We start from the raw sequence: 24706 nt of genomic DNA on the forward strand, positions 1-24706 counted from the left end.
AGGCAGGCGGTTGGCGGCCGCCTCGGCCCCGCCCGCCTCACCTGAGGCAGGTGCACGGCTCGGCGGGGCCGCCCCGGCGCGGCCCAGTGCGGCGGTGGCGGTGAGGAGAAGCTAGGCGAAGCGAAGCGGGGGCGTCCCGGCCCGGGCAGGAGTGAGTATCCCCGGGGGGGGGGGTAGGCGGGCGCCCCAGCGGGGGAAGCCCCGGCGGCGGCCGAGGAGGGCGGGAGCCCGCAGCCGCCGCGGTTCCCCCGCTGAGGCGGCGGCCCGCTCCGTCCTGCCCGCCGCATCCTTCTTCTCCTGCCGGGCGGCCGAGCGAGGCGCTGGGGCGGGCATGGCAGAGGGGAGGAAGCCGCCTGTCTCCCCTGTCGCTGCAGGAGCCACCCAGACGGAGCGCAGGGCGCTTCGAGGCCAGTCAGCCCTTGGCGGGCCGCTCGGGTTCCTGCCCCCGTGGGTCGCTGCCGCGCTGAGCCGGTCAGGTTCTCACCGCAAACTAAGCAAACGTGCTCTTACACTGCGAGCAACGCTTAGTTTTTCCATTAATTTCCCTTCTCGCCCAATGTTGGGCACGTGGTGGATCCTCCATTAAGAAGTGTCGAATACGGCGTTGACCTCACCACGCTGCTGGTGAAGTTGAGCACATACGTTCTCCGTTTTCCCGAAGAGCTTGAGTATTTTTTTTGTGTCTGGCGTCAGTCTGTTGAGCTATCCCGTGTACCTGGCTGGGTGGTGTAACGCTGGCTGCCGGCCCTGCGACGGCAGGGTGTGGCCGGGACTGGATTCTTCTGCTGCTTTTAAGACTTGTTTGCCTTGTTTTTCAGTCAAAATGCAGCGCTTTGGAGGTTAAATTAAAATGCCAGATCCTAAATTTTGTGCCAAATCTGTGACTTTCAAATGAAAGTGATGACTGATTAACCGTTATAACCTGAAAAGCTTATATATGGCGTATTTTCTGTGGAATGGAACAAATGGCACATTTCCTTTTATGCAACTTCATATGCTGGCCTGCATACATCACTTTTTTCGTAAAAGCAGTTGTACAACTGCATTTTTGAAATATTTATTTATTTTACTTTGCAATGGAAATGATTGTTAATCAGAAACATTCGTTCTTTCTCCAGCATTCCCCTCCTTATGCACTGCAGCACTCTGCTGTCGTGCAGGTCTTCTTGCAGGTGTTGGGAGCGCAAGGTGGTGGAGCCAGAAGGGGGGCATGGCACTGCTCGGTTATCAGATGTGGCCTCGGCAAAGGAGAGAAGGGCGAGATTGAGTCTGTTGTGTAACTGTCACATGTAGCTCTGCTATGCTATATAATCTGAGCAGTGTAGAGTGCTTTTATTCCTGCTTTCTATCAAGTGGAGTGCCTTGAGGTGTCAGTATAAGAAATAGCTTCCCTACCACCACCGCCCTTCTATGCATTTGTGGGTCAGGGAGAAATGAGGCTGTGTATAGAAATGAGTGCTATGAAATACCATCCTGGAGTTCATATAAAACCCAGTATTTTTATGTGTGTATGTTACATGTAGGCACATGCCTAGCTCTAACTTTGACACGAAGTATTTCATGTTTCCATGTCTTGGGAAGGGGAGTGGGGAGGATTGTTATCTTAGGCATTGTTCTGCATTCCCAGCCCTCAGTATCGGAAGAGAGTCACACTCTGTACCTTCTTCAGTTAATGTCAACGTCATACCTTTGAAATGAACTGTAACAGAATTCACTGCTGTTGTTTGTCTTGTATCATGGTTTCTCATCGCTAAGAATTACTATTTCTGATGTGATAAGCTTTCTATATTTTGAGGGTTTTTAAACATCCGTTACATAGTTGTAAAAGAGCCTGTAATGCAAGGCTGCTGTGAAGAATAGGCTGTATGACTTAGTGGGAGAGGAACACTGTTGTGAACAAGACAATCTTAAGAGCTTAGGTAGAAGTCTTCAAACTCTTGATTAATAAATATCAAGCACTTATACTTCTTGGGGTTTTTTTAAATGTTCTTTATTCCTTTTGTTTGAAAAAATGTTTCTTTTGTGATTAATTGTAGAAATTATTCACTGTGCGAATTAGGAACTTGTTAGATTTGACTGGTGCACGTAGGGAATTGGGACATATATGAAATGGAGAAATGAGAGGGACAGAATGATAGTGGCAGTTTTACTGATAGAAGTGTTAAATATTTTCTGCAGGAAATAGCTGGAGTCTATATTTTGTTAAGGTGCCCAAACATTTTTTTAATTTAGTTTATTATTGTAGCATACAGGACTATTGTGTAGTGCACATTGGGGTTGTAGTCTGTCACATTTTTTGTTGTCACTATGCTTCTGTCCCTGGTGAGAAGATAAACAAGATGGTTTTTAGGATTTTGTTCTTAAAATCACAGCTTTGTTTTAGTTAAAGCTTTCTTGTGCAAAGATTAATGTACTTGTTTACTTGCTTGGGTTGCCTTGAAATGTTTTCTTTGTGATTAAAATAGAGTTAGCAAGCCAAAGTTGGGATTCCATTTGGGATTTTCCCCTTACCCCCATGTCTAAATTTCACATACCATACTAACTCTGGTATTAACGTGAGGAGAGACAGGCAGAACTGAATTCCTAGCTCTCACTTAGCTTTGGTCATGATACTTATCTGGCTTGGTGGACAGCATGCAACCCCTTTGGTACCAACTGTTTACACATCAAACATATTACAATAAGTGTATCTGAAAGCCTTGCTAAAAGGGTTTCAGGTAGACAGTTTCCCAGGGCTTGGGTGGCAGAATGGATAGGTGTGGTGGCATGTTTTGAACACAAGCCTGCAATTCTTGTAGTACAAATTCTTGGAAGCATTCACTTGTTAGTCTCAAACAATCCTGAAGGTAACTCTGCCTTTGGTTCTTGTGTTAGAGCGTACCACTGTCTCTATATTCTTGAAAGTGCTGTTTTCTGACTATCCTTGTACAAACTGAGTGATTTCTTCCCCATGCCCCTTGTGTTTATCCTTTCTTCTAGTGCAAAGGCTGCAACTCAGTTGTAGACCTGTGGACTTGAGATTTTAGCATTCTTGTCATGGCTAAAAGTTGCAAGTATTTTTGAAGATGTTTAGCTACAGGTGTTCCACTGCTCTGCCTCCCATGCAGTTGAACAGATATGTGATGTGCTTTTTGGAACAAATCCTCTGATTCAGCTGTGCCTCAGATAGTGACTGTCTTCACATGCCATAGTTTGTTAGAAGTAAGGAGACCTCATCTAGTTGAAACATCTTGCATGTACAAAGGCAACACATTTTTCTTTGAAGTACCTTGTTCAGCTGTGTCAGTATCATTTTACCCTCATATATTCCAACTCTCATCAGAAAGTTCATCCTGCTAGGAGACGAGAGGAAATTCAGCATGTCTATGTAGAATTTCTTCCAAGCTGACTTCAGTACAAAAACTGCTGGGAACCCAACTCATCAATGCATTTGAGAATGCGGGTGACTGTGTGTGTTACAGGGTTTTTTCCAAATTCTTTGACTTTTCACAAGGAAATAGTTAATTCAAAGTGGGATTGAGAACTCATACCCCATTAAGTTACCAAGTGATGCACTTTGTATTTGGATTAGTTAAGTCCTTTCCTCTTTGTTGAGAAAAATAATAAAAAATATGCACACAATGAAACTGCAGGCATGGGGTTTTTTGTGTGTTGTGGCATTTTTTTAGCATTAACAAAAATGGATATTCCATATGAAAAACATTGAGCTCCCATGGTCTAGAAGTGCATACATAACTGGTAGCAAAATCTGAAAAGACAGCTTGTCAACATTAGCAGCTGACCAAAAACCTTGTATGCTTTTGGACACTATACATGACAGTATTGACACTGACATAGCTAACAGGCATAAATACTTTTATCATATTTCATACAATTTAATTTATTCAGATAGCCTGTGCAGAGGCTAAGCTTATTTTTTGATGTGTTATTTTATGTAATTACTGCATTTCAAATAAATTTTGCTTTGCTTTCAGAAAGGTCATTGGCTAGTATCTCAGTGTGTATCTCTGTAAGCTTGAGTTTACAAAATCCCTGTGCTTAAAGGACAACAGCCTAAAAAACTGACCAGGAAAGAGAAGTTTTCTCCTTTAAAAAAAGTCATAGCAGAAAGCCCTAAACCAAAGTGAGGTGCTTATAAAGGCTGCAAAGAGCAATTTGCCTTGGAACACTGGCTAATAGTAAAAGTAGTACAAGTGCAGGTTGGGGGTGGGGCAGTTTCCCTTTCCAGGTTCAGAGTTACCACAGTTATATGCTACCAATAATACTGGCTTCCTTTGAGTTATCTTCAAAGGTATTTTGATTTCCATAACTCAGAGTAATATATTTAAAAAAAAACAAAACCCCAAAACAACGAAAACACAGGCTTACAGAGATGAGAACAAAGGAAGAAATCTGGTCTCTGTCTCCATTACTTCATTTCTGTCAATGGAAAGGCTTCTGTGTTTGAAGTGGTTCTTTTTGGAATAAAGACTTGTGATTGTGTAGGTTTTGGTTTGACTTCATACTGTGTATTTGCATACCAAAATCCAAATGTAGATGACCGGCTTTCTCGTCGTTGTTGTCTGACTTCTTGGCTGTCTTGGAATAAGCATACAGATGCAATGCAAGATTCCATACAGGTTTTCAGAAGTACTAATCTTTAAAATGGCATTTGTCATTTTTTCCCCCTCAAATTAATGTGATTTAAATATATAAATATATATATGTAATTTTTGAAATGTAAGCTTCATAAATTCAAGAATGATTTCTTATTATAGCCCTCTCCCCCATTCAATAAAAAAAAAATCTTCAAAATACTGTAAATATCTTAGCTTTATGTAGTGATAGAAATGTCTGTGAGATTCTCCTTTTTGAGAAATACAATTGTTGGGCTATTTTCCTTTTAGAGAAGGTGCTGTCTTCTGTTATGTGACATTCCTTTTTCATATTTGAGTTCCTGAAGACTGAGTTTAGTTGTAACTTTAGTATGCTCATGAGGTTCTTCATGTGCACAGGCTGTCGTCAGCATCTAACTTTAGCAGGTTATTGCAGGTGAAACAAGGAAAAACAGACTGTTTTTAACGTGGATAAGAGTGGCATTTTTTAATTTTCAGTTTTATTTTTAAGCACCATTTCACTGCCTTCCAATGCAGTGTTTGAGAATAAAAATCTGATTGTTCTTATATTTCTATCTGTCTTACGTAAACCTTAAAATATGTCCAGTTCCTTGTTTTCTGTATGCTGAAGGCTGCAGGTTCTGCAGACCTTTCTGCTCTGTTCTCCCTCCCCCACCGCTGCCAGCACCAGCTTCTTAATACAATATTATCCAGTAAACTTCTTGTTATTCAGGGTAGGGAAGGAGGAAAGAATACTTATGTTAATTCACAGTACAAAAACCTTTAGGGTTGTGAAGGCACACGTTAGAGTCTTCCAGTCTTAGTGCAGCTCACCTGTGACTTTGCAAGGCCATGTGGTTCCTGCTGAAGTACTTGTACCCTGCCACAACTCTTACTATCTCTGACATAGCGCTAACTACTCACACCAAGCTTGTTGAGGATCAGTACTTTGTGAAATTTGGTAAAATATCAGGAATCAAAGTGATGAGGGGAATGGTAGATGGTAATGGTACTATTAGTGCTTTCCAGCAGGATGATCAAAGTGCACGTTCTGAGGCTTTCCTCTTTCATGCTTCTTGGAGTCTCAAGGAAACAGTATCTGCTTGTTGGTGTTGGCTCCAAAACCAGGAGTATGGAGCTCAGGCTCTGACAGCAGGAGCCTGCTGGGTCTCAATTAAAGGGGGTGTTTATTGCCATTATTTTATTCCATCCTTTTCCTTCAGGTTCTTTTTCAACTTCTACTGCCATTTCCTTGGACTCCACAGATCTTTTCTTGACTTTTCATTGACCTGGGCTGCTTTGCTGTCTTCCTTCAGCTTCAAGTGTTGGAAATAGTAAATCGAGGGAGACTGATGGAAACATGTTTAACATAGTCTGCTGCTTGTCATCCACTGCTCTAAATCACTTTTTCTTGGGCTAGGTAAAATGCTTACAATGCACGTCTTGCACGCTGTTCTAGGAATTCCAAGTGCCAGATGAATCCCAGGGCTGGAGCTGGCTACCACAGTACCACAATGTTACACGTTTGTGAAACCAAAATTACATTCATCTCTTTAATTGTAATGCTGACTTGAAATCTCTTGTTTAGGCTCTTCTCCAATGCTGCACTGGCTTGCTTTTCAGGTTTCTCTTTCCCATTAGATATTCTTCTTTAACCTTTCTTGACTATGCTAGTTCTCATGTTTGTGAATGTTCTTAATTTATAATTTTGAATGTTCTCTGTTCATACTAGCTTTTTAGCATTGATGTTGCTGCTATAACCATGGGTATTTGCAAATCAGCTATGTTTTAGTGTATTCTTGTGCTGTCTCTGAGCTTTTTAGTGAAGTGAAAGTAAAGACTGAATTACTGTCTGAGGCTCATAGAAGGTATTTGACATTGTTTTTTCTTCTTTTTGTAACAAAAAAAAAACCAAACCACCTTCCACCAAAATACTTCAAAGCTCATACATACATGGGCAACATATGTATGAAATCTGCATGTGAGGCTTTGTCTCTACTTTATCATCGATCTTCTTTGAAACTGTACTTTTGATGTTCAACTTCTCATAATGCCACGATGCTTTGTTTCATCTGTTCATATTCAGCAGAATTTTGTTTATATCAGAATTAGTTATAGCTTTTAACTAAAAAGGCTTTATTCTTTATTACACCTTGCTCAGATAATTTCACCAAATGTTCAGCCAACACATTATTACTGTTAGTCAGAATGTAAATTAGAGGCTGACGCACTTGCCTCATCAGCTTACAAATTAAGCAGTTAATCAATTTTGGTGTGATATTCCCCCGTGGGGTTTGTGTTGCTGACTCACATATGCTCAATATCTTCTCCTTTCAACAACAAGCAGCAGTGCAAATGAAGCTTGCTCCCAGCTGAGCATTCGCTGGTCACGGCATTCCACATCCATCAGTCAGTATATCCTCCTGATAGATATTATTGTCTTATTGCTCCTGGTTACCTCTTTCCTGAGCATTGGTTGAATACAAAACAGACAATTATGTATGCATACTTAAAAGCTAATAGTGAAGACAGTACTACAGAATTATTCCTTATGTTACTGAAGGGGTAAATGGAACATGGAAATTCTGCTTGTTTCTAAATATTTAGTACAATATTTTTATTAAAGAGCACATATTTCTATAATGTCTGTTCAATGAAGTTTCACTATTAAATCAGGTTTTAAGAAAATAATTTTACAGTTCAAATCCTAAGGTAAGCTTGAGGGGAAAGAGGACAATTTGGTAGGTGAACAGAAGTTTACACCATTTTTGATGTCACAGAAATCCCACTTACAGTTTTGTCAGTTTATATAGTGATTAAAATAAGTAGAAACAAGATTTTGTCCCTAACCTTCACTATAATCTTTAGTAACTTTGTTTCTATTGTATTTTGGGGCAAACACCACCATTTTATAGGGCAAACCTCCATGTACTTCTTAAAAAAAAAAAAAAAAAGTTTTGACTTATCTTTGACATATTTGTGCAATTTTCCACTTATTTGGGTTTTTTTAATGAAAATGCATAATATCCTTTGCCTTTGGACAAAATTTTACGAAACTGATTGATCTAAAATTTGATAGTAGGAGTGAGGGCTCACTCATGCTATAAAGCTAACCATTAAACTTTGCCTTTTTAATGTTGATTGTTGGCTGTGTCCTTATTTAATCTTGAATTCTGTCAACAAAATCTTGAGTGTGGCATGGCCTAAGAGGGAGAGCCAAACCCTCCTGTTTCCTCAGTGATAAAAATATTAGATTTCTTTTGCTGTTGCTTTAGCAATCTTAGCAAAATGGGAGTCCAGCCAGGCTTTATCATGCATCATATTAGCTGTAATTAAGGCCAGGGTGTTGGCTTGTTGTTTGGTGGGTTTTGTTTTGTTTTTAAACAAGTCATCAGTTCCTCAAGACGCTTGTAGGCATCCTGCTAGTTCCTTAGTATCTGCATAACATTTTGGAAGTAAATAAAGGAACTCAAAACTAGCCACTATGGAAAGAATCATATGGTAGCCACTTTGAGTAACTATGTTGTTTTTCACCAATGAAAATGTTTAAACAGTTGGCTTGTCAATCCTGTCCATTGTTATTAAACCTTTCTGTGCCATGCTTTCTTGCCAATTAAAGTCACTTTAAGTTTTGTACCTGCTGCTGTCTAAATTAAGATATGTCATCTTACTTGCAACCCTTCTCTACAAGGCGTAGCTTTGAGCTTCAGTTGACAGTGCATTCAACCTCTTCCTTTTGTCCTTCCCTCTCCTCCCCTCTGTATCTCTGCTGTGCTTTAGAAATATCAATTTCTTAGCCTGCTTCTGAAAATGCACAAATCTGGCTCCATGCAAAGTAACTGGCAGAATGCTGTTGTCAAATCCTCCTGCTGTTTCTTAGTCCAGAAAAATAATCCTGCATTGCTTCAGTCTGTGGCAGGAAGGGAAAAAGCAAGGGACAATGGAAGTGAGAATCCCTATAGATATCCAGGGGATGCAGAAGAAATGTTGATGTAGACAACAAATCATACAGGGAGAAAGTAAAGTTTCTGCTGTTATTTTGAGGATGAGAAGTTAGGTTATTCTCATGCTTACTGTTGTTTTGTACAGCTAGATGAGGAATCTCTCTCCATCTCCCCTATTCCCTGGTAGTAAAGGAACCCCACAACATGTGGCACAAAGAATACCCTTTTAGAGGCATTGGAGTGGAAGTACATAATTTTCAGCTTGCTCAAGCAATGCTATTCTTCTGTGCAAAGTTTGCATTTGGGAATATAATGTTTAGAACCATAGTGCAGATAAATAGCAACACCAGGACAAAAATAACCCAGGTAGGAAAATCATGGAGTCAGCCTGAGGTATCTTGTGAAACTTTCAAAGTAAACACTGAAAAGAGTTACTTTGACATCCTCCCTCCTGCTGACCAAAGAATTACTTTGACATCCTCCCAAGGTGCAACCAAAACCTGATTTTGAATGTAGTCAGAGTTGAAGAGACAGTGAGGTAGTAGTAACAGTGTTACATTTGCTGGCTCATGAAGTTCAGCTTTGAGTTGTCTTCAATTAAATAGTAACTTCTGCATGCTCATAAGCATGCACACACTGTTTTCTGGTAACTGTCAAATCTTTCTGAAGCAATTCTGAATCTGAAAATGCATATGAAAACTGTAATTTTTTTTTAACTCATCTCTTCTTGTTTGCAGACTTTTAGATCTCAAAACATCTCATGTTTTCTCAGTGGACTTAGCTAGGGGATTTCTCTCCTAATCTGTTTGAAATAAGAGCTGCTTTTTTTTTTTTTCTTTTTAGTAGTAAGAAGAAATTAATTGGAGATGTTCCTCAAAATCTGAGGTTGGCCAAAGATAAGCAAAGGAGAGGAAGGAATGCATGCAAAAATAAGGAAGAGGACAGTGAGAGGAGCATAGAAGTGTATTTTATTTCTCTGTAGTCTGGAAGCTGCATAATGCTTACTTTATCTCCGTAATGTTTTTTATCTCCAGTGTGCACACATCTTATTTTGATTGTCTTGATCACTTTGCTAGGAGTCTGGCATGGTCAGGCATGTAACTGTCCATTTTACCACAGTTAAAATGAAGCATATCTTCCACTTTAATCTTATTGAACAGTAAGACGAATTAAGTACCATTAAATGTGTATCTTGGAAAGACGGGGTAGGTTACCCTCCCCAAAATCAAGGCCTTGACTTCTAAAATATGTTAAGTGAATACCTACATACAAAAGTGTTCACCTGATTATGCAAATGGCCACTCTCTGTGTGTTACAATATTAATTGTGAATTATAAGTTATCATATGCTGGAAGTGTATTATTCACGCCTTCTTGAGAAGAATGGTGTTGCAATATGCTTTTTGTGACTGCCTTTATCTATGTCTGTAGAAAAGCAAAAATCTTCCTATTTTTCTCTTACAACACGCTGGCAATGTTTCCCTCTGACCTTGAAAATGCAATGTCAAGTACAAACAACAGAAGTAATGGAGACGTTTGCTCCAGCTCAGTTTGTTAATCTACCAAAAGCAATTGTCCGTTCATGTTTTGTTTGCGCTACACTGGCCTCTTTTCTTGCTGTGTCCCTGTAGTCAGGTTCCAACCTGGTGAACCAAGGAAGAAATGCATGTTCAAAATTCCTGCAAGCTAGCTTACAATTTTAGTGCCGTAATAGTCAGAGAAAATTGCACATGCTAATAGCTTTTTCTGAAAGTCCTGAGCTCTTAGAGTTTAGAGCTTCTCCTTCCCCTATCCCTTCACATGGGGACCTGGCCATCATCTTAATTTTCTGCAAATAGAAGGGATGATTAGGAGACAGAATTAGCGTGTCTTCTCTGTTACCACAACACAGTTTAGTCTGTTGCATTCTATGCATCTATTTCCTTCTGTTCCCAGAGGCTGATACTTCTGCACAACCTCGTGATGGCCGCTGTCACTTCAAACTCTCCAATGTTACAGGTGCTGCATTTTCACCAAAGCCCAGTGTTGCTACAAGCTTTCACAAGGGAAGCTAGTTCAAAGTCTCAGCTGTCAAAACCTGTCTTGTTCTGGGAGTCTTCCTTCTTGCTTGGAGAATATACTTCACTTCGAAAAGTATAGGTGTAATTCCTATTCTAGTCAATGGAGCCTGGACAGAAACTTGGCTGACTTGCTGCTAGGTGTTTCACTTAGTCTGAGCTGAATTGCTCCCCAAGCTTCATTGACTTAATCTCAAAATGTATTTAGTCCTCACCTTCATGGCTTTGGGTGGGAATGTTGCCCAGAGTGAAGAGGTGAATGAATGTTCAGGGAACACCAGTTAAAAATCTAGGCCACTTTTGACTGAAAGTTCTTTCTCTATGCACAGTCTTTTCTATGCTTTTGTGAATTTAAGAACACTGGAATTTTATGGAAATACTGTTGCTAGGTCTTTTCAGAGACAAGACGTGAGGCTAGATGCATCTTTGGTCTAACAATATATTCATGTATTACTGGGACAATTTGTTGCTGACGAACTTGGAAATAGTGGGTGTTGATATGTCCAGACAGGAAAACAAGAATAATTTAAGTGATAGCTTTGAGGGGTTTTAGTAGATGTAAGAATCAAGACTAAGTCATATCTTTTTATCTGCCCTAAGGCCTCTTTTTGCAAATCTACAGGTGAAATGATGCTATTCATACATAAAATGGTATTTATACTTTTGCAGAATATTAGTATATTATAACACTTGATTCTGTTCAGTAGTTGATTAATGACAGCAGATCTGGTAGATCTAAACAGAATCAACACTCCTGCAGAAGTTATGATCTTGTGGATTTGGGGGGTAAATGTCAAGATTTTTTGTGTTTGCTACTGTAGTCTAAGGCTTTATAAAGCAAACATAATCTATCCCTAATCCCTACTTTTTCCAGAGTTGAAATCTACAGAGTTGCTTATGTTGGATCACATTGGAGATAAAATATTCATAAGCACTTCAACAGGAAGTAGGTTTCTAAAGGAAATTTCTTGGTCTGAAACAGAATTTTGTTCACTTTCAGAACACGCTGCAAGTTTAGTTCTGTAAGAGAAATCTCGTGAGGAGAAAGGAAATACCATTCATTAATGTACAGTGAGAGCAGATATGTTAACCTTTTAGTGCTGTGTGTTCATTGGTCAACAGTTGCGGGTTTGAAGGACAGCAGAGTTGGTGGTGGTACAGAGAGGAGCAAGTAGAGTGATCAGAGTGATGGAGTGACTACCTTGAGGAGAGACTAAGAAGGCTGGAACTCCTGAGGAAGTGGAGAAGGCTGGGGGGCTGTGGCTATTTATAAAAGCATGAAGGTAGTGGATAAGTTGGAGGCAATAGTTGTTCACCAGAATTAATGAGAGTTGAACTCACAGGCATTCACTATAACTAGTAGATTAATTTAAAATAGATCAAGTATTTCTTTAAGTAGCGGGTAGTGAACTGCTGCTGCAGAGTATCAGCATGTTTGAAAAGGTATTAGACAAATTCATATGCAACAAGCCCATAAATAAATAGTGACAGGAGCAACCAAGGATGCATCTCCAACATCCTTGCTTTTATCAGTGTGGATTTTGAGGAATTGCAAGGGGAACAGATTGCGGAAAAGAACCGAGCTTGTGTGCTCCTCCTAAGTGGCATCTTCTGTTACTACCATCAGAGACAAAATGTGGGTCTGATGCAGAAGATAATTTCTTATATTTGCTGTTTCCTGGTTTGTTCGGTTTACTCTTCATTTGTAAAGAATCACTTTCCCCATACAAATTACACTGATTTATTTTTATATGAGCTATCCTGAACTGACCATAGACATAATTTCTTACTTCTTTCATGTTTTACAGTGAATAACCCTATACCTTCCAACTTGAAGTCAGAAGCTAAAAAGGCAGCTAAAATATTACGAGAATTCACAGAAATAACTTCCAGAAATGGACCTGATAAAATCATACCTCGTGAGTAAAGAAAATATTTTGATTCAGCTAAAACCTCCAGTGCTCCCCTGGTTTGAAATCCTGCTCTCTTTACCAATTCCCTCTGTTTTCACTGACCATAACTTAGGGAGGAATGAAGATCTAGGGTGCCATAACTTTTGTGAAAATATTTTGGAAGTAAAGGGCTTCAGTTTGCTGTATTCTAGGCAGACATTACTTACTGGGAGAGATCTTTTGCATGTTTACAGCCACAGGGCATCTGCACAGGAAGGCTTCTCTCTGGGGTGGATGGACTGTTTCATGCTCACCCTATGAATGTCTGTTCTTAAGGGAGAACCTGGAATAGTAGCTCTAATTCTTGAATATCTGTGTTTATCAGAATTAGTTAGGTGGGAGTAAGTTGAAGGAAAGAGATCAGGGTACATTTTGCCTTTGATACTGATTAAGCACTCTTATTTGCTGCTGTCCTCTTTATTTTTGCAATTGTTATTCTGTTTCTCCTAGTGTCTTCCTTCATCTGGTGTGGCTTTGAATTTATAACTATTATGTTCCAGAAGGCCTGTAATAAGACTTGCAGGATGATGACACTTTATTTGCCACAAACACTGTCTCATGATATAAGCTGATTACACTGCTGTGTGCCTCTGTGATTTAAATTCAGACTCCTCCAAAAACCTGTAGAGACATGGATGTCAACTACTTACTGCTTCTTTATCTTGCTAAGGGTACTCACACACAATGTTTGTGGCAATAAGCTAACTAATTCTATATGAGCTAACTGGGATAGGTGAAGCAGTTGTGGCAGTGTAGAGATCAGCGCAGGCTAATGTAACCTGTGACTAGCTTTGTGGTTGACTATGGATTGGAGGCGTCATTAGCAGTTCAGCTTTACTGCAGTTTTCTTTAAGCTTTTGCTTCGACTCTTTGTGTTGCTTTGACTCTTTTATGTGTTCTATGTGTTATGAGTTATTGTTACATGTAGAGTTTTATTTTCCCCTTCTCTTTGAACTACTCTTAGAAGATCTTGAATAAATGATTTTGCTGTTTCAGCCCATGTAATAGCTAAAGCCAAAGGCCTTGCAGTTTTGTCTGTTATCAAAGCTGGATTTTTGGTGACCGCTCGAGGCGGAAGTGGAATTGTATTAGCTCGTCTTCCTAATGGAAGTAAGTGGATATTTTCCTTTTGTACGTCATGGGAGAATTAAAAGGAAAAAAAAATTTTCTTCATTAACTCTTTTCATAGCATAAAACACGAGATGTGTGAGGCGTCAAGCCAATAGCTGACAATGTTTGGTTTGAAAGCTGTCTTCAAAATTTTGTGCCTACATTGGACCAGATTTAAACAATGCTTTCAGTATCTTTGTAGAAAAGTCTGAAATATAAAAGTCTATAGTTTAACATTCATTAGAATAATGAATTATGTCCAGTCATGGACAACTGTATCATAAGTAATTTGTAACAAAGATTTGTTTAAATGAGGGTTTGTATTTGTTACATTCCTGCCAGTGGGGTAAACCAGTATAGTGATGTGATTGCATTCTGGTGGTTGTGAACATAGTTTTAAACAGTCAACTTGTTAGCATTTTTGAACTCTAATAATCAAATCAGTATTTCTTGTAACATGTTAAAACTTCTGTAAATTTGTCTTGTTTTGCATGACAGCCTGGTCTGCTCCTTCTGCAATAGGAATTGCTGGCCTTGGTGGTGGATTTGAAATTGGAATTGAGGTATAATTTCACATTTGAAATAACTTGTTGGTAACTTTTTTTGCAAGAAATTAAAATGCATTGACAAAGATCTAAATGTTGGTGAGAGAGTAGGATCTATTTTTCTGTGTAAAAAGAGCTATTATAAATTAATTTATACAGGACAAACAAAATATGGGGTTTTGATCAGTCTAATTGCTTGGAGAGATTTAAAGGAAAAGAAGTGGCATAACAGCTATTTCCTCAATTTCTCACTTCTAGCAGACTGAATTTTTCCCTTATGGCAAACTTCCAGTCAGTGTTCACATATAAGCCAATTGGAGTTAATTAAAAGTAACCTATACTTAATACTGTATCAAATGCTTTGTTAAAGAGCACAAGGACTCTCATCTGTCAAGAAACAGTGAAAGGAATTGAAGCTGGAGTAAAACGGAGCCTAGTTAATGCTACTGTACAGCACACATTCCCCACTCAAACTTCTGGCTACTGACTTCACCCTTCAGTTTGGGAGTACCAAAACTGACTGTGCCTCCTCTGAAGGAATGCTACAGAAAATGAGCCAGTTTCCAGCCAGCAGAAATGATTGAGTAAGGGGCTCTCAACTTCTTCAGAGAAATCCTATTGATCTGAGCCCTGACAACTCTCTGCCTCTGCTTCCTGTCTCTTCTTCCTCACATCTCCGTCACCTGTGTTTGTTTCCATCTTTCCTCCTCTTTCCCACCTTACCCTCCAGTCTTGTCCTTCTCTTTTCTTTCTGTTTAGCTTCTGTTCTACCAATTCCCAAAGAAAATCAAAGTAACAGTATGCTGCCAACAAGATGTCTTGCTGTGGGCATTCTGCTCTTCAGAATAATACGTGCATAGCTGATCTGGGTAGTATGCGGCAGCCCCCAGTTTGTCTCCTACAACTAGCCAGCTATCCCTGTCCTGACAGCCAGTCAGCCAGCACTTACATAATGAGCAATGGATCAATATTTTCTTGTATCCTCATTGTCCACTGTGTGATCTCAGGCATTATTACTATGCACTTTTTAAAGGATGCTGTGAATGCAAAATTATTAATTTTTGTAAGGGTTTTTTCTTTGGTTTTCATGGCTACAGGATATTAATGCATTACAAAACATTGAGTTTGAGCCCTAGGGTTTGGGTTTGGTTTTGGGGGGGTTTTTTTTGCTTTTATGACAATGAAACAGACTCTTCAGATGCTTTGATTAATCTATGAAACTTTTCCTTTAATCATCTCCATCTGATATTTTAGATAATTTAACCATTTACTATTGATACTTACTCAAATAATTTCAATACAGAAGCTATTTCCGAGAAGGTGTTTTTTCTGAGCGATATTGTGCCCTTCATTTGAAATTTTAGTCAGCTTACAAAGTACTGTTTGCTTACTGGCATTATTATAACACAATCTTATTCACTTCTTCTAGAGAATAGATGCTGTTTTGAAACACCTAAGTGGCTTAGGAGCCCACAGTCCAGTTTCAGCATTCTTTCAGTCATATATAAACTTAAACCTTGTAGAAATCGGTTGAATTTTATTCCTGTAGGAGAGACTATAGTTGACATAGTTGTAGTGGTACTTATGGGTGGTTTTAAACAAGAAGGAAGTCACAGACTTCAGAAGTCATAGTATTTGCATGTTTTTCCAAGTGAAACAACTTGGTACCTCAAATTAAAGACCAATTTTAAAATTAATCTAAATGCTTTCCTTGAAGGTTTTCTCACTGTGGATTCATTTAGCTTTAGCTATGGATTCATCCTCTTAATGGGTAAGAGGAGGTAGCAGCATCCTGAATGACATCCTCTCTCCATCCCTGGATGATTCAGAAACTCCTCAAGTCAGCCATCTTTTGTTTGGGAGGGGGTGGAGGTTACCAGGGGGCTAATAACAAAGGCCTCTCTTACACTGCGCGTAATACTTCTGGGCCAGCCTTGTTTTGCAAATAATCTGGTATTTCCTTTTGTATTCCCTGCTGTCATTTTTTGGAATTTGGGGTAAGTTGAAAGTTTTTTCTGAACCTCGCTTTCAGTCAAGTCCATCAGATGAAAGATCAGGCCTGGTAGTCCTTGGGCACATCTGTTTAAAAAATAATCCATCACAGTAAGCTACGAAAGTATAATCTGCTCTTTTGGACAGGCTTGTACTGCTGCAGTATTTTTTTTTTTTAATACATACAGAGTTTTTACTGAGCTTTCAGGTAAGATAGGGTGATCTTTAGAGGATCATGCTTGTGTTTGAAGGACTTTTTCCTTCTTTAAAATGCTTCATAGTTTGGGAAAAGAGTTGTAAGAGACTTATATTGAAATATGTTAAATTGAAGAGAGTTACAGTTTTACAGTACTGATGGTAATAGGCATCAACTTAAATAGTACTAGAAGTTCTTTGATACATGCATTTTGTTTCACTACCCAGGCAAATAAAGTCTTTTAAAAATAGTTATTTTCTTTTTTTTTTCATTTTGTGTTTGAGTCTTTCAAAAATACTTTGTTAGCTCTCTAGTTATTTGGTTTAATAGTTTCTTGAAGAAATTGGTTACATCTCATATATTCAAGTCTTAAAAAAATAAATATTAATTCATATATATATATACATACACACTTAGATATATATTAAACCCCTAATTTTTGATCAAGAAAATAAAATTTTGTCAGTAATGGGAAAACCTGTATTCTTTTTATTGTTGTTTATTCTTTGGACAGACAAATAAGTAATTTTTGTTTACTAAATTCTGTCTTGCTGTTATTAATTCAATTATGGAAGGATCAAAATTATTTTCTTAATCTGATCTGTCTTCGCATCTGAAAATGCCTTCATAATTGTTTCCAAAAGCCGTCGAAAATAAAAATTTGTTAATTAGGAAATTTTGAATTAAAATAGCGTTTGTTACAGCTGTTTTCTATCACATACTGACCATATCTGCACTTGAAAAAAGTCAGTCAAATTTGTTTAAAAATGTAAGTGAAAGGACTTTTAGTTTCTAAATATCTTGCAGAAAAAGTATCAACTTTGTTATGAAAACTGTTTCAGAAGAATCCTTTGCAAGAAAGGAGGTAATTCTCTGAGAGAATGAGAGATTCTCACTTGAATTAAAACCTTGATAAATCTGGAGCTAGTTTTCATTTGGGGAAGGGAATATTTTCAATGCTTCAATGTTCCATTTTCCTGCAAAACATAAGATTCTTCTCCTATGCTGTTCTAACTTTCTTCTTAAAAAGTATAGTACTTTTATTTGATATTTTATAGGTTTCAGACTTAGTGATCATACTGAATCATGAAAGAGCAGTAGAAGCTTTTGCCAAAGGAGGGAATCTTACACTTGGAGGAAATCTTACTGTGGCAATTGGACCTCTGGGGAGGTGAGTAAAATACTTTCCTAATATGTGGTAGATTTAAATATGGGGTAGTATTAAATATGGAAGATAGCTTTTAAAGCTATATATAAACATTCACATGACTTTTTTTGATATATTACAAAAAAACCTGTGCAACCTGTATATTGACTGGATCATATTGTTCTTGTAATGTTATACCTTTTCAGTCACTTGTTGCCTTTTTTTTTTTGCTTTTTTTCTTTCCTGATAAAGGCATTTATTGGTAGAAGGAAAGTGTTCTGATGCTTATTCTCTTTTTGCAGGAGACTGCTTGGCTAGGCTCAATAAAGAGCACAGGTGCTACTGTGCCTGACTGAACTATTATTTTCATTGACCTATGGGCCTGTGCTTTCTGTCACCACAGATCTGCCTGACAATAAATAAAAAATACATCAAATAATTACTTTTAAACCCTAACTGCTTAAGCCAGCTTGCTTTGAAGGATGAGATGATATAATCACAGAATAATTTAATTTAGAAGGCACCTTAGGAGGTCTCTAGTCCAATCTCCTGCTCAGTGCAAGGTCTGTTATGACTTCAGATCAGGTTACTCAGGCCTTTATTCCAGTTGAGTCTTGAAAACCTCCAAAGATGGAGACAGCTCAGGCTCTCTGGGCAATCTGCTCTACTGCTCAGCTGTCCTCATTGTGAAAAGTTTTGCCTTGCATCCAATCAAATAATTTCTTGTTTCAATTTATGTCCGTATCTTCTTGTCCTTCCACCATGCACTGCTATAAAGAGCCTGGCTTCATATGCTTGATTGCTTCTTCATAGATACTTGAAGGCTGCTGTTAGGTCCCCCCTAAGTCTTCTCTTCTCCAGACTCTTCTCATGGGACATATGCCTCCTTACACCTTTGTTTTGATGATGTTTTTACTGACATTTTGTCATCTTTTCTGAAAAAATAAAAGGATGATACCTGTTCCACAGATGAGATAGATCTGTGGATCAGGGGAAGGCAGTGGATGTCATCCGCCTTGCAAGGCGTTCAGTATGCTGTCCTGAAACATCCCTGTGTCCAGGTTGGGACACTGTGGCCTGGGTGTCAGGGTGGAGCACACTAGCAAATAGGTGAAAAACCGGATCATCAGGCTTGAAGAACAGTGGTAAATGATTCATCTTGTACTCACAGGCCAGGCTTCTGTGGAATTCCTCAGGAGGATCTTCAGGGACCTCTCCTGCTTGATATTTTTATCAGTGACCTGGAGAAGCAGATGTAAAATACGCTTTACAAATTTTTGGATGACACCGAATCAGAGTGTGCAGCAAATACACTTCAGAGTAGGGCCGCTGTTCAGAGTGATGGACCTAGAGAGTGCAGAGGAAAGATCCAACAGGAAACATCATTAAATTAAACAGGGACAAATGCTAAGTCCTGCACCCTTGGTTGGATGAACCCTCTGCAGTTAGGTAGGCAGGGTCTGCCAGGCTGGGCAGCTGCTCTATTGAGAACGTGCTGGGATCCTGGTAGACAGTAGGCTGAGTCAGCAGGGCATCCTGACAGCAAAGGCAGTGAACAGTGTAGGGGGCTGCATCAACAGAGCTGTAACCAGTAGATAGGAGAAGTGATCATTCCCCTTTACTTGGCACTTCATAGACTATGCCTAAAATGTTGTGTCCAGTTTTGGCCCTGCAGTACAAGAAGGATGTTCATGAACTTGAGTGCGTCCAGTGAAGGGCTACCAACATGGCCAGGGACATGGAGCATATGAACTCTGAGGCTGGGGGAGCTCGGCATATTTAACCTGGAGGAGAGGAGACCTTGAGGTCTTCTAAGAGGCTGCATTCCCAACAGAGGATTACCAAAAGACAGACCTCAACTCTTTACTGAGGTGCATGGCAAGATAGCGAGAGATGGTGGTCATATATTGAAACAAGGAAGATTATGACTGCATATGACACAAAAAATTTTCAACATTAGTATAACTGAGCATTGACACAGGTTTTTCAGACTGTCTGTGGAATCTTTCTTCTTGGAAGTCTTCAACAACTGGCTAGACAAATCCCAGAGCAACCAGATGTCAATTTGATATTGTACCCGCTTTGAGCAGGAGGTTGGACTGGCTGACTGCCTGAGGCGTCTTCAAACCTAAAATATTATGTGATCCTGTGTAGGACAAACATTGTAATCTTCCAGTTCTATTGAGGTCTGATAAGTCCTTAGTTGAAATATTTTGTGCTGGTTTGGGCCTCATAAAATCAAGGAAGATTTGGATATATTGGATAGAGTTCCAAGTCACCATGAACATAATCAGATTGTTTTAAAACACAATTAAAACATGGGTTAATCATTTTCGGACTGCTGAATGTACAAGAAGGTCTAACATGGAGCATTCAGATGAGGGAACATTGTTCTGTGTTTCAGAGGAAACCTTATCAAACAAATTAATTAATTTGTACTGGGTCCTGTCTGAACTAAGAACTGAAAATGGATTTCAAGTCTGACCCAGCTGAACATATTCAATAAAGTTTGTAAGAACAGAGGGAAGTGAAACTCTTGGTGGCTTTTGGTAGGATTAAAATAAAAAGACAATTGCTGTTCACATTGCAAAGCTGTATTGAAGACTATCAACAAAAACTTTTTTCCTTCTAGAAACTTAGAAGGGGATGTTGCCCTGAGGAGCTCTGCTGCTGTCTATACATACTGCAAATCTCGAGGACTATTTGCAGGTGTATCTCTGGAAGGAACCTGTTTAATTGAAAGGAAAGAAACAAATCGCAAGTAAGTTCTCTTCAAATCTAGATGACTCAGTGAAGGCATAGTGACAAAATGAACTAGGACACATTCAATTTGGAAAAAGAGTTTGTTGTGAGAACATACTGTGCTGACTTTAGAGTTTCTTGAGGGGCAAGGGTGTCTTCAATTTGGACATCATACAATGGGTATTGAGAAGATGCTGAATGTTTAGAGATTATATATCTATGGTGGGTTGACCTTGGCTAGCTGCCAGATGCCCATCAAGCCACTCTATTGCTCCCCCTCCTCAACAGGATGGGGGAGAAAAAATATGATGAAAAGCTCGTGGGTCAAGATAAGGACAGGGAGAGAGCTTACCAATTTACTGTCAGGGGCAAAACAGACTCGGCTTGGGGAAATTAATTTATTGCCAATTAATAAGAGAGTAGGATAGTAAGAAATAAGAACAAATCTAAAAAATACCTTCTCCCTACCCCTCCCATCTTTCCGCGCTCAACTTCACTCCCAACTTCTCTGCCTCCTATACCTGAGTGGCACAGGGAGATGGGCAGTGGGGATTGTGGTCAGTTCGTAAAGTTTTGTCTCTGCCGGTCCTTCCTCCTCATGCTGGTCCCCTGTTCCAGCGGGGGGTCCCTCTCATGGGAGACAGTCCTACACGAACTTCAACGTGGGTCCTTCCCACAGGCTCCAGGTTTTTTAAAAACTGCTCCAGCATGAGTCCTTTCCACAGGGTGCAGTCCTTCAGGAACAGACTGCTCCAGCGTGGGTCCCCCATGGGGTCACAAGTCCTGCCACCAAACCTGCTCCAGTGTGGGCTCCTCTCTCCACAGGTCCACAGGTCCTGCCAGGAGCCTGCTCCAGTACGGGCTTCCCATGGGGTCACAGCCTCCTTTGGGCATCCGCCTGCACTGGCGTGGGGTCCTCCATGGGCTGCAGGGGGACAGCCTGCCTCACCATGGTCTTCACCACGGGCTGCAGGGGAATCTCAGCCCCAGTGCCTGGAGCACCTCCTCCCCCTCCTTCTTCACTGACTTTTGGTCTCTGCAAAGTTGTTTCACACATTCTCACTCCTCTCTCCCAGTTGCTGTTGCGCAGCTTTTTTTACCCTTTCTTAAATATGGGCTCAGCTTTGGCCAGCAGCAGGTCCATCTTGGAGATGGCTGGAACTGGCTCTGTCTGACATGGGGCGATTTCTGGCATCTTCACACAGAAGCCACGCCTGCAGCACCACCCACTACCAAAACCTTGCCATGTAAACCCAGTACAATATCTTAGAAGACAGCTATTGAGGTATTTACTGCATAATGAGAAATATTCTTTTAGGCCACTTGAAATAAAAAAAATCTGGTTTAGAGCATCACTGAATTTGAGAAAATACCCAGCTTATGAAATGCTGCTTCCTTTGTGCAGCCTATTAAGCTTAAAATCCAAGGAACCTCTGAGTGTCTTGCACTTGTATGTTCTGTGTTTATGAAAACTTTGATTCTGTTAATATCAGCAAAGACTAATACTGATTTTAATGACAGCATGTCAGTAATTTTCTGCTATCTGCATTCATAAAATTGAGGTTCCAGTGCTTCCATTAAGGAATTTTACTACATCATTAAGGAATCTATTACAATGTTTTGCAAAAGTGGTATGTGTTTCTTCAGTTTGCTGTATGATTGGCTTTCAAATGGTCTAGGTATTCTGCATGACCAGGAACAAAATACTGCTGGTGAAGAACATTTTGAAGTAAGGTGGTAGACAGGCATTCAAGTTTGCTGCAATTACTTATCATTCAAAATTTACAGCACTAAACTAGTTCTGTCATTTCTCAATAGATGATCAGTAGGAGAAATGCAGGGCTGGGGAAGCGGGAGGAACATTTGCACAAGATGGATTCATCTAGACATTGAAATGTAATGATGATCAAATACCTGTCATCTTTTCTTTCTTATCAGGTTTTATGGGCAGGATATTCGGGCTAGTTCCATCTTGTTTGGTGATGTGCCTTTTCCTGCTCAAGCAGAAGATCTTTATGAAACTCTAGCATCCTTCACTGAAGTGTATGAAAATGAAGAGCAAAAAAATAATCCAGGAAAAGCTGTAAGGGAACAAAGAAGGGTTTGTGCACCTCTTTTTCACATAGGCTTTTTCTGTTCCTGAACTGTTTCTAGTCAGTGGTAACATTGATGTTGATGTTCATGTGGCATTCTTAAGTTCTCTATTGGATGCTTAAAGGAGTAACACATTGCAGATACAGCATGTAACACATTCGCTCAGGTATTGCCCTGGTAAGCTCTTCTGGATGAGAATGTTGCTGGTTTTCTTTTGTGTCCTCCAGAATAACAAAATATATCCTTGTTTTTATAATAGTACATAATCAAATCTGAGGTGATGATTAGAAAAGCTTGTTCAACTATTCCTAATCAAGTTAATCTGTAAATAATCGGCATACCAGGTTTGATGTGGATACTCTTCATTTTTCTACTTTTTCTGTCTTCCATTCAAACAATCACATTTACAATACTGAGAACTGTAGAAGATGTTTTCTTGTAGATGTTGATGTTACTGATAGACAATTATTTACTTTCATCTTTGTTAAATCCATGTTGAATTACTTTACAGTCATGTGTATGTCACTACTTCTTTAGTGTGCTTCTTGAGTTCATACCATTTCAGTGGAGAAAGAGTGATATTTTTTTCCAGTGTAACTTGACATACCTCTAGGCTCTGAAGTTACAATCCACTTCCAGGTGTGATGCAATTTTTTTAAAAAAATTGTGCATTTTAGGTAAATGACCCACCTGCTAGACCATCATTGAGACCAGAGCCACCTAAACCCACTGTTAGGCCATCACCACCAGGTTAGAAAACATTTTGGTAATGATTTATTTATTCTATATATAAAATTAGAGCATTAAAGCTAATGAATGTTATGCAATTATTATAGTAGTAGCTGTCTCTAAAAATATTTTGTTAATACTCTTCTGTGGGCAAACACTGAAAGCATGTTGGGATAGTGGCATGAGTGATAAAGGGTAAAAGGTTTGTTTGTTTTATGTTAACAAACCTTTTCTATCTGACAGATTTGCTATAAAAGTAGTGTTTGTATAGTTAGAGAAGCATGTAATAGTTCAAAGGAAGCATTCATGTTTATTGGATACGTAAAAGCCCCACAGTACAATGAAACTTCTTAGTAAAAAGAATAGTCCTACTAGAAACTGCTAGTCCTACTTCTAGAAACTTCTGGTTTCTAGAAAACTAAAATTTATCTTTTAGGTTGTCATTATCTTTTAATAGGTAGAGTTCTTACAGTAGAGCAGAGGAGGCAGAGTTTTGACTCCATAACAGTTTGCCTACCAAAGTGCTCTCATTGAAAATTAGGCTTTACTGTGCAGCTCCTGCTGTTAACTTGATTTATTTCTCTGGACAAGGATGTAAAGTCCTTATTTCTTTCTTCTGTACTGCTCCTTCGATAACTCTAATCATTTTATAACTATTGAACATGTATTAGAAAAGCAGTATATGAAATATAACAATTTATGTTAGTGTATCATATAATTTGTTACTTAATTTTCTCTTTCAGCTAAAAAGAATACAAATAAACTTTATCCTGAACTTCCAAATGATTATGCCTCTATAGGTAAGTACAAAGCTTACACATATTTTATTAATGCAGTGTGGAATCTAAGAAGTCCTAAAAGTACTTTGGAAGACACCTAACAATATCTGGCCATATTTTTCTTTATTGTCCATGTGTTAAAATGAGATTCAGGTCTTGCATGCTCTTCTGAAAATACTTTGTAAATGTGAATCTTATTCCCTGGCTTTACGTTCCAACAATGATGTTCTTTTTCTGAACAGCAAAAGTTCTTTTGCTTTATTCAGTGAGCTTGAAAAATGCACTGAAAGTAGTAAAACTGTTTTACATTACCACCTAATTGAAGTAAAAAAAGAAAGCTGATATAACAAGCTTGTGTCCAAGTCCTTATGCAAGGTACTATAACTCCTGTTTTAATTAAAAAGTGCTTCCACAGGTCATATCTGATTATGCTGGCATAAACACAGATTTCCATTGCAGTTATACTCCTTGAGGTTTTCATATTGAGTTGAGATAACTCTGCATTATACTAAAAAGATACTACTTGTTCGTTGTTCTATTCTGATTCTCTTAAGAACCTTAAAGCAGTTTCAGCTCTAACAGGAGAATCTTACTGGGTAGTATTTGCAATGTAACTCATGAACTGTGGGGCCCATCATCTGGAAACTTGTGATCTGTTAGGAAAAATTTTATTATCAAAGTGGTTATGTTCATTTGGCTGCTATAGTGTTCTTTCCCACCAGGAGTCTCATCTTTCACAGGTAAAAGACAGCTGTTTCAAAGTCAGTGAAATAAATTATTTCTCCCATGAAATATATTGTCCATTTGATAAATGTTTTAGTGGTC

The 24706-nt window shown here is 39.1% G+C and overlaps 1 protein-coding gene across 8 annotated transcripts in view; it reads left to right on the top strand.

The window, feature by feature from the left end:
* SH3YL1 (SH3 and SYLF domain containing 1) overlaps positions 1-24706 on the top strand; it is a 50998-nt gene that overhangs the window by 181 nt on the left and 26111 nt on the right. The window contains exons 1-9 of one of the 8 annotated variants that reach the window (XM_072855114.1): positions 8-151; positions 12404-12514; positions 13544-13657; positions 14156-14220; positions 17449-17561; positions 20170-20298; positions 22218-22380; positions 23051-23123; positions 23846-23902. In XM_072855114.1, the coding sequence (XP_072711215.1) occupies position 151; positions 12404-12514; positions 13544-13657; positions 14156-14220; positions 17449-17561; positions 20170-20298; positions 22218-22380; positions 23051-23123; positions 23846-23902 (826 nt within the window). In that variant the 5' untranslated portion in view covers positions 8-150. The other 7 variants (XM_072855115.1, XM_072855116.1, XM_072855117.1 and 4 more) reach the window with 7 other exon arrangements.

The sequence above is a fragment of the Ciconia boyciana genome, chromosome 3, assembly GCF_034638445.1.
Source record: "Ciconia boyciana chromosome 3, ASM3463844v1, whole genome shotgun sequence".
NCBI lineage: Eukaryota > Metazoa > Chordata > Aves > Ciconiiformes > Ciconiidae > Ciconia > Ciconia boyciana.